Source organism: Colobus angolensis, unplaced genomic scaffold (genome assembly GCF_000951035.1).
Source record: "Colobus angolensis palliatus isolate OR3802 unplaced genomic scaffold, Cang.pa_1.0 Scaffold144, whole genome shotgun sequence".
Taxonomy (NCBI): domain Eukaryota; kingdom Metazoa; phylum Chordata; class Mammalia; order Primates; family Cercopithecidae; genus Colobus; species Colobus angolensis.
Window position 1 is genome coordinate 2,263,386 of NW_012114533.1, and position 11,800 is coordinate 2,275,185.

An 11,800-nucleotide genomic window follows, 5' to 3' on the forward strand; every position below is an offset into this window, starting at 1 on the left:
GAGGCGGCGCCACCTGGCGGCCCGCTCGGAGAACACACCCAGCCGCCCCCCACCACGCGGGCCCTGCCCCACTCCCCGGCACGGTGCCCTTTTCCCCGCGAACCCAGGCCGGCCTCTGGCGCGGCCCCGTGCTCCCCAGCCTCCCCTCGGGACCGCTTGCTAAGAGAGAGGTCATTTATCGGAGAGGAGCAGCCCCTGGCTCCCCAACAATCACTGGGGCAAACCGGTCCAAGCCTACAGCCCAAACCTACACGAGCCTCACTCACGGCAGACAACATTCCACTTTCTCAGGGTCGCAAATACTCTCACCTTCTCGCACACAATACAGTCTCCCTAACACCCACACGACCTTTCCCACATGCAGCCTCACCACGCAGCCACAAGCAGTCTCAGCTGTCACGTGGGTCCGCGTTCCTTCTTTCCATAATTTTCCAGTCCAACTCACACAGACACGGTGTCACAGGCCTGGTGGGCACAGGCTTCCACAACAATCCGCAGTCCTTCGCACCCAGTCACTGTCTCAAATGCACTTAGTCTCCTAACCATCTTTCACGCATTGACAGCCTCTATTCACAGTCACTCACACAGACAACTTCTTACACGCCGTGCTTCACAAATATTCTACCGCACAGCCTTTCCCCTAGGGGTCTCGGTGACCCGGTCAGGTCAGCTGATGCCTGCATCCCTGGGCAAAGACAGCGTTTCTCCCCTAACCACCCCCTCCCCCGCAGGGCCGAGGCCTGCCAGAGCTCGCCCGGGCCCCAGGAAGAAGCATCCCCCCCTTCCAGGCCACAGCCCTGGCCGGCTCTCAGCTCTATTTTTAGCTCCATGGACAGGGTTGTTTTTCTTTCTTTTTCCCTGGAAAGGGAAACACAGCCCAGCCACCCTCAGACTCACCCCAGACCCTCAGCCTCACAAGAACAGACTGAGCCCCTCTCCCCAACAGAGCCCCCTCCTCTGGCCTTGCCCTGATCCCTGCCTCCTGGGGCACCGAAAGCCTCCTCCCCTTTCTGGCAGCCTGCCCAGCTCAGGCGGCAGCTGGGCTCAGCGTGTGTGTAGGGGTAGGGGGTGGGGCGGGAAGAAGGCATCGAGCTACTGCCCACTCCCTCATTCCCTGGGGGGAGGGGCTCGTCCTCCTTTTTCTAGGGGGCTAGGCCCACTCTGGTATTGAGGGGGCGTTTACACTCATGCATTTTCTGGCGGGGGGAGACTCCGACTCCCGCAAGGAGTGGAGGTGAGGGTAGGAAGGGGACCCGCAGGCGCTCAGGCAGCTGCTCTCTGGGCTGGCGGGAATAGGCGGGGGCAGCTGTCCACTGCCATCAAGGGCCGGTCTCCGAAACCTTCGGGAATGCAAATATCAAGACTGTGCTGGGGGAAGGACGTACAGGAGCTCGAGTTAACCCCAGCCCTACCCAGCAGCCCGGCCCTCCTGCTCCGCCCCGGCTCCAGGGGGCGCCGTGCTCCGGTTCCTGAGAGAGGGCTTATCCCCGCTCCAGGCGGAGAATGGAACGCCGTCCGGCCTGGAACCAAGCAAACGCGCCTCGTGGTGGGGTGGGGTGGGGTGGGGTTCCCGCCCCGTGGTGGGGTTGGGGGCACAGGCCACTGGTCTGCGGAGCTGTCACGTGCCTGGCGCCTGTTTACGTCTTGGTCTTCACCTGCGGGCGGCCAGGAAGCAGGAACCTCCGGGTGCGTCCCACCCGACCCGCCCCCGTCGGCGGTCACGGGGCTGCCCCTTTCCCGCACCCAATGCGCGACCGCAGAGTGCCCTGCCCGCTGTGGGTCCGCGCGGGCTGATTGGCGCTGTCCCTGGGAGTGCAAGGGTAGAAAACTAGGCGCGTCCTTTCCGACTGCATGTGTGTTCGCGTGTCCCAAGTGCGGGCGTGGGTCTGTGCACGCGCGTGTAGGGCCCGTTGGCGTGCGTTTTCGTGTCGCTTCCCTGTTCAGACTCTTCGCGGGCGACCCACCAAGTGCGGACCCCCCTCCTCACCCCACTCCTAGCTTCCCCAGAAGCGGAAAGTTCGTTCAGGAGCGGGGGTGTGCGGGAAGCAGGAGTTCCTGCACCTCCGCGGCCCCACCACTCACCCAGCGCCACCTGCGCCTCGGCTCCAGCTCCGGCCCCGCTCCTGCTCCAGCGCGCCCACCTCCTCGCCGCGACAACGCCGGCTCCCTAGCCCGTTCCGAACTCTGGGCTCCGGGTTCCCGGTTCCCGGCTCCCGGCTCCCGGCTCCCGGCTCCGGGCGCCCGCCTGGCCTGACCTGGTGGAGCGGGGCGGGGCGGGGCGGCTCAGGCCGCGCCCCCCACCCAGGGAGGGGAGTGGTCTGCCCCGCACTCCACCAACAGCTTACCCAGTTCCCAGCCCCACAGGGACTCGACGGTGGCCGAGGCTGCCCCTCTGGCCTCCGACTTCCCAGTTTACTGGATTTGGTTTTTGACCTGGGGAAGGGGGCGAGCATCTCGTGACCGATAATTCGACTACCTGGCTGCCTTAAACTAAGCTGCCTATAGAACTTGACTCTGCCACCCTCCCTGCTCCGTTGGGAGCCCAACCCGGTCCACTCTTGGCCCAATCCCCAAATATAGGGAAAACCCCTGGGAAGCAGACAAAGAAGGCTCGAGTTTCACCAGAGCAGCTCCCACCTGCCCCCACCATGCACACACCTCAGCGTGGGGCTGCCCAAGCAGAACCAGCACAGCCCCCTCCCTAGAGTAGGTGTCTGCCCAGGTGAGCAGGCCTGCCAGTTCTGATCCCCCACGGGACATGGCTGGGCTTCTCTTAGACTCATAGTCCTACCCACAGGCACAAACAGGAAGTTGGCCTGTATTGCAGGGAGGCCCCAAGGGCTGCCTCCCGCCATGGCACTCAAGGCAGCATGTGGGAAGGTCTTTAGGTATCTGGGCCATATGGGCTGCTGGAGACCTCGGTGAGTTGTTGTTTTTTGAGACGGAGTCCCGCTCTGTCGCCCTGGCTGGAATGCAGCGGCGCGATCTTGGCTCATTGCAACTTCAGCTTCCAAGGTTCAGGTAATTCTCCTGCCTCAGCCTCCAGAGCAGCTGGGACTAGAGGCGTGCCCCACCACGCCCGGCTAATTTTTGTATTTTTAGTAGAGACGGGGTTTCACCATATTGGCCAGGCTGGTCTCGAACTCCTGACCTCGTGATCCACCCGCCTCGGCCTCCAAAAGTGCTGGGATTACAGGTGTGAGCCACCACACCGGGCTGAGCTGTTTCTTATTAAACTCATCCACAGCAGAGAGGAAGCTGCTGGAGTACCAAAGCTGCCCCTCATAGCCAAGTGTGACGCACACTATCAACTGGAGGACAAGACTGTAGATCCAACTGGACCCGGCTTAGCTAGGCCTTTCCTGAGTTCTCAGGGAAATTCTTTTGAATTTTTTTTTTTCTTCCCAATCCACTGAACCTGTGAGTCAGGGAGATTCTTAACATCCAGTTGGGTGTAGGCAGACCAGTCCTATCCCAGGGAATCTGCACAGGCCCTAGGGATCCCCCACTGCTTTCTAGAATCCAGGGATCTGAACAGACTAGGCCCGATCATGATGTGGGTGTTTAAGGCAGGTATGGAGTAGAATGTGTTTGTGCAGGGAGTGGGGCTGGGGAGAGTATTAGCTTCCCCTCCCCCTCATCATTCTGGTTTGTGCTGTGTGGGGATGTCTACTAGAAGGGTGGGGCAAAACAGACAAGGCTGTATCCCTCTATCCCCAGTTCACAGAGACCTCACAAAGGTTCCCTACTGGAAACCCCTAAAGGATCTCCTGCGTACCCACCAGGCATTCTAGGCAGACAGGAATGTGGAACCCACATCGTTACAGGTAGGACTCATCTGGTATTGTGCCTCTGGAAGGCATGGCTGCTGTTCAGTATTACAGACTCTGGATGAAGCCTAGACCAGTCAACGGCTGGGAATGATTACTGTGGGATTAGGGAAGCCTGGCTCCAGCCAGTCTGGGAGAGACCCCCAAGAAGGGAGGCCCTGGAGGAGCTCTCCCCACCCCCCGGTTCTTCCTCACAGAGAGCAGCTTTCCAGCAGCCTTGCTCTGGATGTTTCAGGAGACATTTGTGGCCAGAGTTCTCACACTCCAGAGACCACAGACCCCTCCACCAGTCCCAGAAGCCCCTTCATAAGTTGAAAGGAACAGCCTGACAAAGCAGCTCTGCATCCAAAGGGAGCAGGAAACCTTCCCCCAACCCTTACAAAAGGATTCTCCCCAGCCCCCTCAGAACATCTTGCGTTCTCACGACTCTTTTAGGGAAATCCAAAGGGAAACTAGGACTTTTGGATATCAGAGGACAAGAGATGAGGTGTCATCATTTAGGAATACTTCTGACAGTCCCTCTGGATCACCTATTTTACAGTCTCCTCCAGGGTTTGTTAAAAATGAGGATTACTGTACCCCTCCTCAAATCTCCAGAATGAGAAACGTATGTGGTGGAGGATGGGGGGAGAATGGGGCCTAGGTTCTGCATTTTTCACAAGTCCCCAGGAGTTCTGGCACATACTAACATATGAGAAACATGGAAAGGGTACAGGAGGGAGCAGGATGGGGGGTGGACAGAATATGTTGAGTCCACTTGAGAGGTGAGTGGCTCACATCACAGAGGAATGGCCAGTCAGGCAGGGCCTAGGCATGTGGCCCAGTGATTGAGTACCTGTGCCAGTAATCACTCAAGATCCTCAGGGAAGTTAGGTATGAGGACAGACCATTTTGTCTTCCGTAGGTCAAGAAGAGATGTAAAGGGGGAGGTAGGGTATGAAGGCCCTTTAATGTCCCTGCTTCCTTGGGAGCCCACTGCTGAAAGGCTGCAAACGGTGGGAGGGACCCGTCCATTCCCAATCCCCAGAGGGAAATTCAGCTACGGACTGGGGAGACACCTGGTGGATGAATAAGAAAAAGCACAGAAACAAAGGCAATGGAAAAATTTTTTAGTAAAACTGGAAAAGGCTCTACAAAATGTCCTAACTCCAGCTGTCTTGAGGCAGCACACAATAGCATCAGTGCCTAAGTGGCAGGCACTCTGGGCTGACAGCTTCCTCCCATGGCTCTATGGCCAAGCAACCCAGCCCGAGGCAGCTCCCACCCGTGACGCCCTGATATTGCAGGCCTAAGCACCTAGGATCCAATTCTAGTACATGCCACCTCATGGCAGGCTCTACAAAGTGGAGAGCAGAGGGGCTTGGTATCGCCCTTTGACTCTGAAAGCCTAGGCTGGAGTTTTGCATGAAGTCCCCGACTCCCCTGAAGGTTCAGGGGGCCTGACCTTACTGCCTTGAATCTGACCTGCTCATTCCTACCTCAGGGCTTGAATTTACTTTTCTCTCTCCTCCGGATGTTCATGGGGCTCTCTCCTTCTAGTTGTTTAGGCCCCAGCTCACACGCCCTTGGCTCAGTCACCTTTTCAGACCACTTATCTACACTAGCCTGCCAGCAGTCTATCGCATTTCTATTTTCTTTACAGCATTCTTCACTAACTAAAACTAGGTTTTCTGCTTATTTGTTCATTGCTTGCTTGTCTCTTCCACCAGAATGCATGGGGGCAGAGACCTTTCTCTCTTTTCAGTGCTGTATATATAGGACCTCAAAGAAAGCCTGAGAAACACAGTAGTTTCTCAGTAGTCTGCTACATTGAATTTTCTCACTATAGAAACCAGCTCTAGGTTAGGCCCCTCAGACTGAGAAGGGCACACAGCTCAGGACCACAGGATAGAGGAGCCCTCAGAGTTTTATGCTCCAGCCTGTCCTATTAGGCTCATTTCAGTGAGCAGCTCTGCACGGCCTTCACTTTGAACGCTTGGAGGTATCTGGCTGGTTGGCAGTGGGGACCTGGCCTGAGCAAATCTCAGATTTCTGTGGCGTAGCCCCCTTTTTGCCAGAAGAGGGCTTTTTGGCCACTGGTCCAGTGTCATCCTTGATCTTCTTGAGCCGGGCCTTGTTCTTTGGTGGAATGGAGAAGGTGAGGGAGTTCTTGTTGAACTCAAGTGGGAAGACACCTACATCTCCATCAAAGCGGTTCTTGGACACCTGCAGATACCGTTTCCCTGGCCCAGTTACCAGCTTCCTGTCCTGCAGGATCAGAACATTGTCTGCTTCCTGGCTTGCCTGGGGAACGGGGGAGGGGTGGCAGAAGGAGGAAAGCAGGAGTAAGAAAACATCAGCAAAGCAGAAAGGAAAGCTGACAGGGCAGGGAGAAATGATTAAGAATGGGGAGAGGGGCTGGTCACAGTGGCTCACGCCTGTAATCCCAACACTTTGGGAGGCCGAGGTGGGCAGATCACCATTTCAGGAGATCGAGACCATCCTGGCTAACATGGTGAAACCCCATCTCTACTAAAAATACAAAAAATTAGCCGGGTGTGGTGGCGCACGCCTGTAGTCCCAGCTACTCAGGAGGCTGAGGCAGGAGAATCACTTGAATCTGGGAGGCGGAGGTTGCAGTGAGCCAAGATTGTGCCACTGCACTCCAGCCTGGGCAACAGAGCGAGACTGTCTCGAAAAAAAAAAAGAATGGAGAGGGAAAGGGAAAAGTACTTCCCCCCATGACCAAAGCTCTTTGAACTACTGACCACGATGCTGGGGCCACTCAAATCTTTCACTTCCCTGACAAGCTTGCTGCTGTTTCGGACGCTGCCTGTGCTGTTCCCTCTCCTGCTCCACAGTGGGCCACCCAACTCAGCCTCAGCTTCTTCTCATTTAGGTCTCGGTCTAAATGTCACATCTCATGAAGGAGACCATTCTTTTTCAGTTTTTGTTTTTTTTTTTAAAGACAGAGTCTCAGCCAGGCGCAGTGGCTCATGCCTGTAATCCAGCACTTTGGGAGGCCAGGGTGGGCGGATCACAACGTCAGGAGATCAAGACCATCCTGGCTAACACTGTGAAACTCCATCTGTACTAAAAAATACAAAAAATTAGCCGGGTGTGGTGGCACGTGCCAGTAGTCCCAGCTACTTGGGAGGCTGAGGCAGGAGACTTGCTTGAAACTGGAGCTTGAAGTGAGCCGAGATTGTGCCACTGCACTCCAGCCTAGGCGACAGAGTGAGACTCCATCTCAAAAAAAAAGAAAAAAAAAGACAAGGTCTCACTCTGCTGCCCAGGTTGGAGTGGAGTGCAGTGGCGTGAGCACAGCTCACCACAGCCTCAACCTCCCAGGCTCAAGCAATCCTCCCACCTCAGCCTCCTGAGTAGCTGGGACCACAGGTGCATGCTACCATGCCCGGCTAATTTTCAAATATATATATATATATATATATATGCGTGCCGTGTGTGTGTGTGTGTGTGTGTGTGTATTTTGAGATGGAGTCTCACTCTGTCGCCCAGGAGGGAGTGCAGTGGCGCGATCTCCTCTCACTGCAAGCTCCACCTCCTGGGTTCACGCCATTCTCCTGCCTCAGCCTCCCAAGTAGCTGGGACTACAGGTGCCCGCCACCACACCCGGCTAATTTTTTTTTTGTATTTTTAGTCGAGAAGGGGTTTCACCATGTTAGCCAGGATGGTCTCAATCTCCTGACCTGGTGATCCACCCACCTTGGCCTCCCAAAGTGCTGGGATTACAAGCGTTAGCCACTGCACCTGGCCAATTTTCAAGTATTTTTGTAGAAACAGGGTCTCACTACATTGCTCAGATTGCCAAACTCCTGGGCCCCAGCAATCCTCCTGCCTCAGCCTTCCAAAGTGTTGGGATTACAGACGTAAGCCACTGTACCCTGCCATTTTTCCACTTCTACATTACTCTCTTTCCCAGCTCCATGTTTGTTCCATCATGGCACATGATTTGTGCTCCTTGCTCTGAATTCCCTGTGCCCAGCCCAGGCCTCATATGTAATAGGCATTCACTAGAAGCTCCAGGATTGGGCTGGTCCTGATGCCCAGAAGGCCCTCCCATTTACCTGATCATCTAATACCCATTGTCTACCAAACCTCAACCCAACCTTTGTTGTCACTTTCTCTGGGAAGTCTCCCAGATGTCCCAGGCTGACTCAGACATCTCTTCTCTTTGCTCTCCAAATACTTGTGCTGCCTATCACAGCTCTTATCATATTGAATTGCAATCACTGTGTTACTGTTTCCCACAGGAGAGGATGTGAGCTCCTGGAGGGCAAGGAGAGCAAAGAACTAACTATGAGTGTCTGTATTTCCAGCACACATATTCCTCACGTCATGGCCCCAGAGACATTGCCTCCTGTCTGTTCCAGATGGACAGTCAAGATGATTAAGGCTGAATAAGGGCTGTCCCTGGTCACACCTACCCACTCTACTTTCCAAAGCTTGAGCTCCTCTAAAGGCCACTCACTTTGGCTGAGCCAAAAATGGATGCTGTCTGTAGTTCCTTGTCATCATCCTCTTTCCGGGGGTGAATGACCAGCGTCACATGGCAGTTATTGTCTGTCGCAAACTTCCGAAAGACCCCGACGATGTAGTCTTGAGCTGCGATCCTACCCCCACCCCAACAACACAAAGAGCTTATTAGACACAGAAGGACAAGAACATACACATACTCTTGATTCATTCACATCTCCCCACAAACTACCACAATCCACTCTACCTCCCTCTACCCAAGGACTCACACTCAGATCCCTGTCCATACATCCTGCTGCCATACCCCACACCTCCATATGATACACATGGGGGTGGTACGTGCCTGCACACATCTCAGAAAATAAGAGAGCACAGCGTGTGAGCCTAGAGGCCAGCTGCCTGAGAAGTATGTGTTGTATGTCCAAGTGGGCTCAAGCTAGACAAGAGAGGATGTCACCTGTCTGTGGACAGCTGCTCGTGACCCATCATGAACTGCAGGTTGTCGATGACCACATGACAAATGTCATAGACGTAGACTGCATGTTGCATTGTATCTATTACGGTCCTGGGAAGAGGAAAGGCAAGGAATTTGACAAGTTGTCTCTAGACCACCCCAGGCAGAGGAACTAACATCCTGAAAACTCTTGGCTGCCTCCTATGCCCTTCTACTATTATTATTATTTGAGACAGGGTCTTGCTCTGTAGCCCAGGCTGGAGTGCAGTGCTGTGATCACAGCTCACTGCAGCCGCAACCTACTAGGCTTAAGTGAGCCTCTTACTTTAGCCTCCTGTGTAGCTGGGACCACAGGCATATGCCACTACCATGCCCAGCCTAATTTTTAAAAAATTTTTTATAGAGAGGGGGGGTCTCCCTATATGGCCCAGGTTGGTCTCAAATTCCTGGGCTCAAGTGATCCTCCCAAAGTGCTGGGATTCCAGGCATAAGCCACTGTGCCCAGCCCTGCCCTCATTCTTTGAAAAACTCCAAACCTAAGGAGATGGGGGAGTTCCGACTGGAGCTGGAAAAGGAACCAAAGGTTCCTGAGTGCTGGGATATGTCTGGAAAAGCAAGGTGGCTGGAGTCTGGGAGTCTCACCTGATGCTCTGCTGTCCATGGAAAGTCATGAAATAGAGGGGCAGGTCCTCAAAGCGGTCAGCCCAGTGATCGTATTTGTCCAGTTGATCTTCCAGCCGCCCCTCGGCAAACTGTGTAAGCATGACCCGGGCTAGTCTCACATTACTGATCTCGAAGCTACCCCACAGTGTGTTCACCCCCTGGGAACACAAATCCAGGGCATACTCACTGATGAATGTCGTCTTTCCACTGCCTGTTGGCCCTGCAGTGGGGTGGAACAGACTTGGGTGAGGGAGGAAGTCCTACCCTTGAAACCAAGACATAGGTCAGGGCTTTAAAATTGTGGGGAGGGGGCAAACCTTCTTTTCAACATTGTCATGGCCCAAACCCACTTGCTTTTGTCACCTGATCTTCTGCCCCTTTAAGTAGTGATTTCTCAAAGGGTTACCTGTGAAGACCGTCAGTTCACCCTTTCGATGTCCCTTCAAGATACGATTGAGGTCTGGGAAGCGGCTCCAGCGGAGGCCAGCTGTTTGCTCCACATTTGACAGTTCTCCTAGCACCTCCTCCCGAAGCTGCCGGAAAGACACGATGGACTTGTGCCAGGCAGGCAGGGCGGTACGAAGAATACGAGAAAGATTGAAGCCTCTGTTCAGGGCCTCCAGGGGACGTGGCTGCTGGTCTCCTGGCCGCACCAAGAAGCATCGTTTGGGGTTCAATTTTCGTGCAAACAACTTGGCCGCTTCCCAGGACCGAAGGTCATCCCCCAACCAGAATACAATCCGCCGGAACTGTTCCAGGTAAGGGAGTAAGGAAGGGGGTAAACAGGTCGTTCCTCGGGGTAGAGTAAGGGTAGGCAGCCCCGTGGACTGGTTCAAGGCCAGGCTGTCAAGCTCACGACTGGTCAGTACCACCTCAGCATCTCTACGACTAATCAGTGGTAATCCAAACAGATTGTGGTAGGCACTGGGTCGGGGAATAGTGGTTTCCTCATAGCTCACTCCATCCCCCTGGCATTTAGCCTCTAGTAGCTTCAGGCCTCGTAATCCTGAGCCACCAGGGGAGAACCAAGGGAAGACAAGACTGCAAGCAGGTCGCAGATATCGCACACTGAAACGCTTGAGTGTGTCATCTGTAACCTTGGTAAGGCCAAACATTGTATCAGCCAGCTGAACCTCTTTCTGATCAGGCAGCTCCCAGAGAGGTACTGCTCGGTTCCAGATCCTCCGGATCTCCTCGCTGTCCTCAAATTCTGGAGCCTTACTAAGCAGAAGCCCCTCCTCGGCCCCATCCCCTCGCCCCTCCACGCTGGCCTGGAAGTCTTCCCAGCTCCCCTCTGCTAGGCTGGTCATGCAGAGAAAGCGGCCTGTGGTCTTGTCAATGAAGAGGCTGAAGGAAGTGGTAACACCAGTCTGGTCTTTGAGCTTCGAAGACTCTGCAAAGGGGCTCGGTGCCCGCAGGCAACTGTGGCCATCCTGGAAGGGGATGCCATGCCCCCGCAAATACTGGCGGATTTCGGTTGCAGTTACAGGCAACACTGGCATCTCCAAGGCTTGGAGAGTCTCCTTCCCGTACCTTCTGCGAGGAGGGCCTGGGGCCAAGTTTCGGGGCAGGCCCCTCCGACCCATCCACTCCCCACGCAGGGGTAGCAAGATACGGAGGGGGTGCCCACCTCTGAGGAGGACCCACATTCCTAGCCAAATGTAGGAAGTCACTACTTGAAATGCCTTAGGTGCCTGGTTAGCGTGCCTTCACTAGACCAGACTCTGGATACCCCACGCAGCACTCTGCAGAGCTCACTCTAGGTGCCTTCTTTCTCTCCATGAATTTCTCCTCTTCAACCCCTCTACCCTGCTGCTTAACACATATGCCCATCTACACGACCCTTTCACGTCCACGTCCTTCTACAATGGCACCCTCACTTCTATGGTCCGTTACAGTTCCTCTCCACCACCTCACCTCTATGACCCTCTACACAGTTCCTCGCTGATAGTTTCTCTGCATCATCATCTCACCTCTACTGCCCCTCCACAGCATCTCCTCGTCGTCCTCATTTCTATAGCCACCTGCATCCTTTTTGTAGTCCCTTTGCCCTGGACCCCGACTACAGACCCTCTTCCCCTGCTCCTTCCCCTCACTGGGATCTCAACACAGCGAGAGCACCCAGCACGACTCCCGCCAATCCTCGGGCCCAAAGGAATGCCTGTCTCTATCCTCCCCCGTGTCTTCACTCCGCTCTACTACTCCGAGCTCCGCCGCGCCGGTCCCCGGCCCCGGGTTACCACTCTTGTCTCTCCCACTTAGCCCGCAACGTGAGCCTTCAGCACACGTTGCTCGCCTTGACCTCGGAAGCAAAACTCCGGGAGCGGTCGTCCCGGAAGCGGAAGTCTCGAGGTTTAGTCCCGCCCCCCCTCCCCCC

The 11,800-nt window shown here is 55.1% G+C and overlaps 2 protein-coding genes across 7 annotated transcripts in view; both read right to left on the reverse strand.

Annotated features, from left to right (window-relative positions):
* The window catches only part of LZTS2 (leucine zipper, putative tumor suppressor 2), a 10,870-nt gene extending 8,605 nt beyond the window's left edge, over positions 1-2,265 (reverse strand). Inside the window, exon 1 of the mRNA XM_011935525.1 lies at positions 2,083-2,265. The gene's annotated coding sequence lies outside the window, so the exon portion shown is untranslated. The remainder of the gene's footprint in view (positions 1-2,082) is intronic.
* Positions 2,266-4,923: 2,658 nt separating this feature from the next.
* LOC105507134 (chromosome unknown open reading frame, human C10orf2) lies at positions 4,924-11,786 on the reverse strand. 6 transcript variants are annotated; one of them, XM_011935531.1, is made up of 5 exons: positions 11,720-11,786; positions 9,403-9,581; positions 8,764-8,871; positions 8,258-8,443; positions 4,924-6,113 (listed from the first exon to the last, which is right to left on the reverse strand). In XM_011935531.1, exons 2-4 carry the CDS (start codon positions 9,522-9,524, stop codon positions 8,287-8,289), a joined length of 387 nt encoding a protein of 128 aa, XP_011790921.1. In that variant the 5' UTR covers positions 9,525-9,581; positions 11,720-11,786; the 3' UTR covers positions 4,924-6,113; positions 8,258-8,286. The 6 variants fall into 6 exon arrangements, with proteins under 6 accessions (XP_011790921.1, XP_011790916.1, XP_011790917.1 ...); XM_011935526.1 differs by having other exon boundaries at positions 8,302-8,443; positions 9,403-9,643; positions 9,830-11,786; XM_011935527.1 differs by having other exon boundaries at positions 9,403-9,643; positions 9,830-11,786.
* Positions 11,787-11,800: the final 14 nt, after the last annotated feature.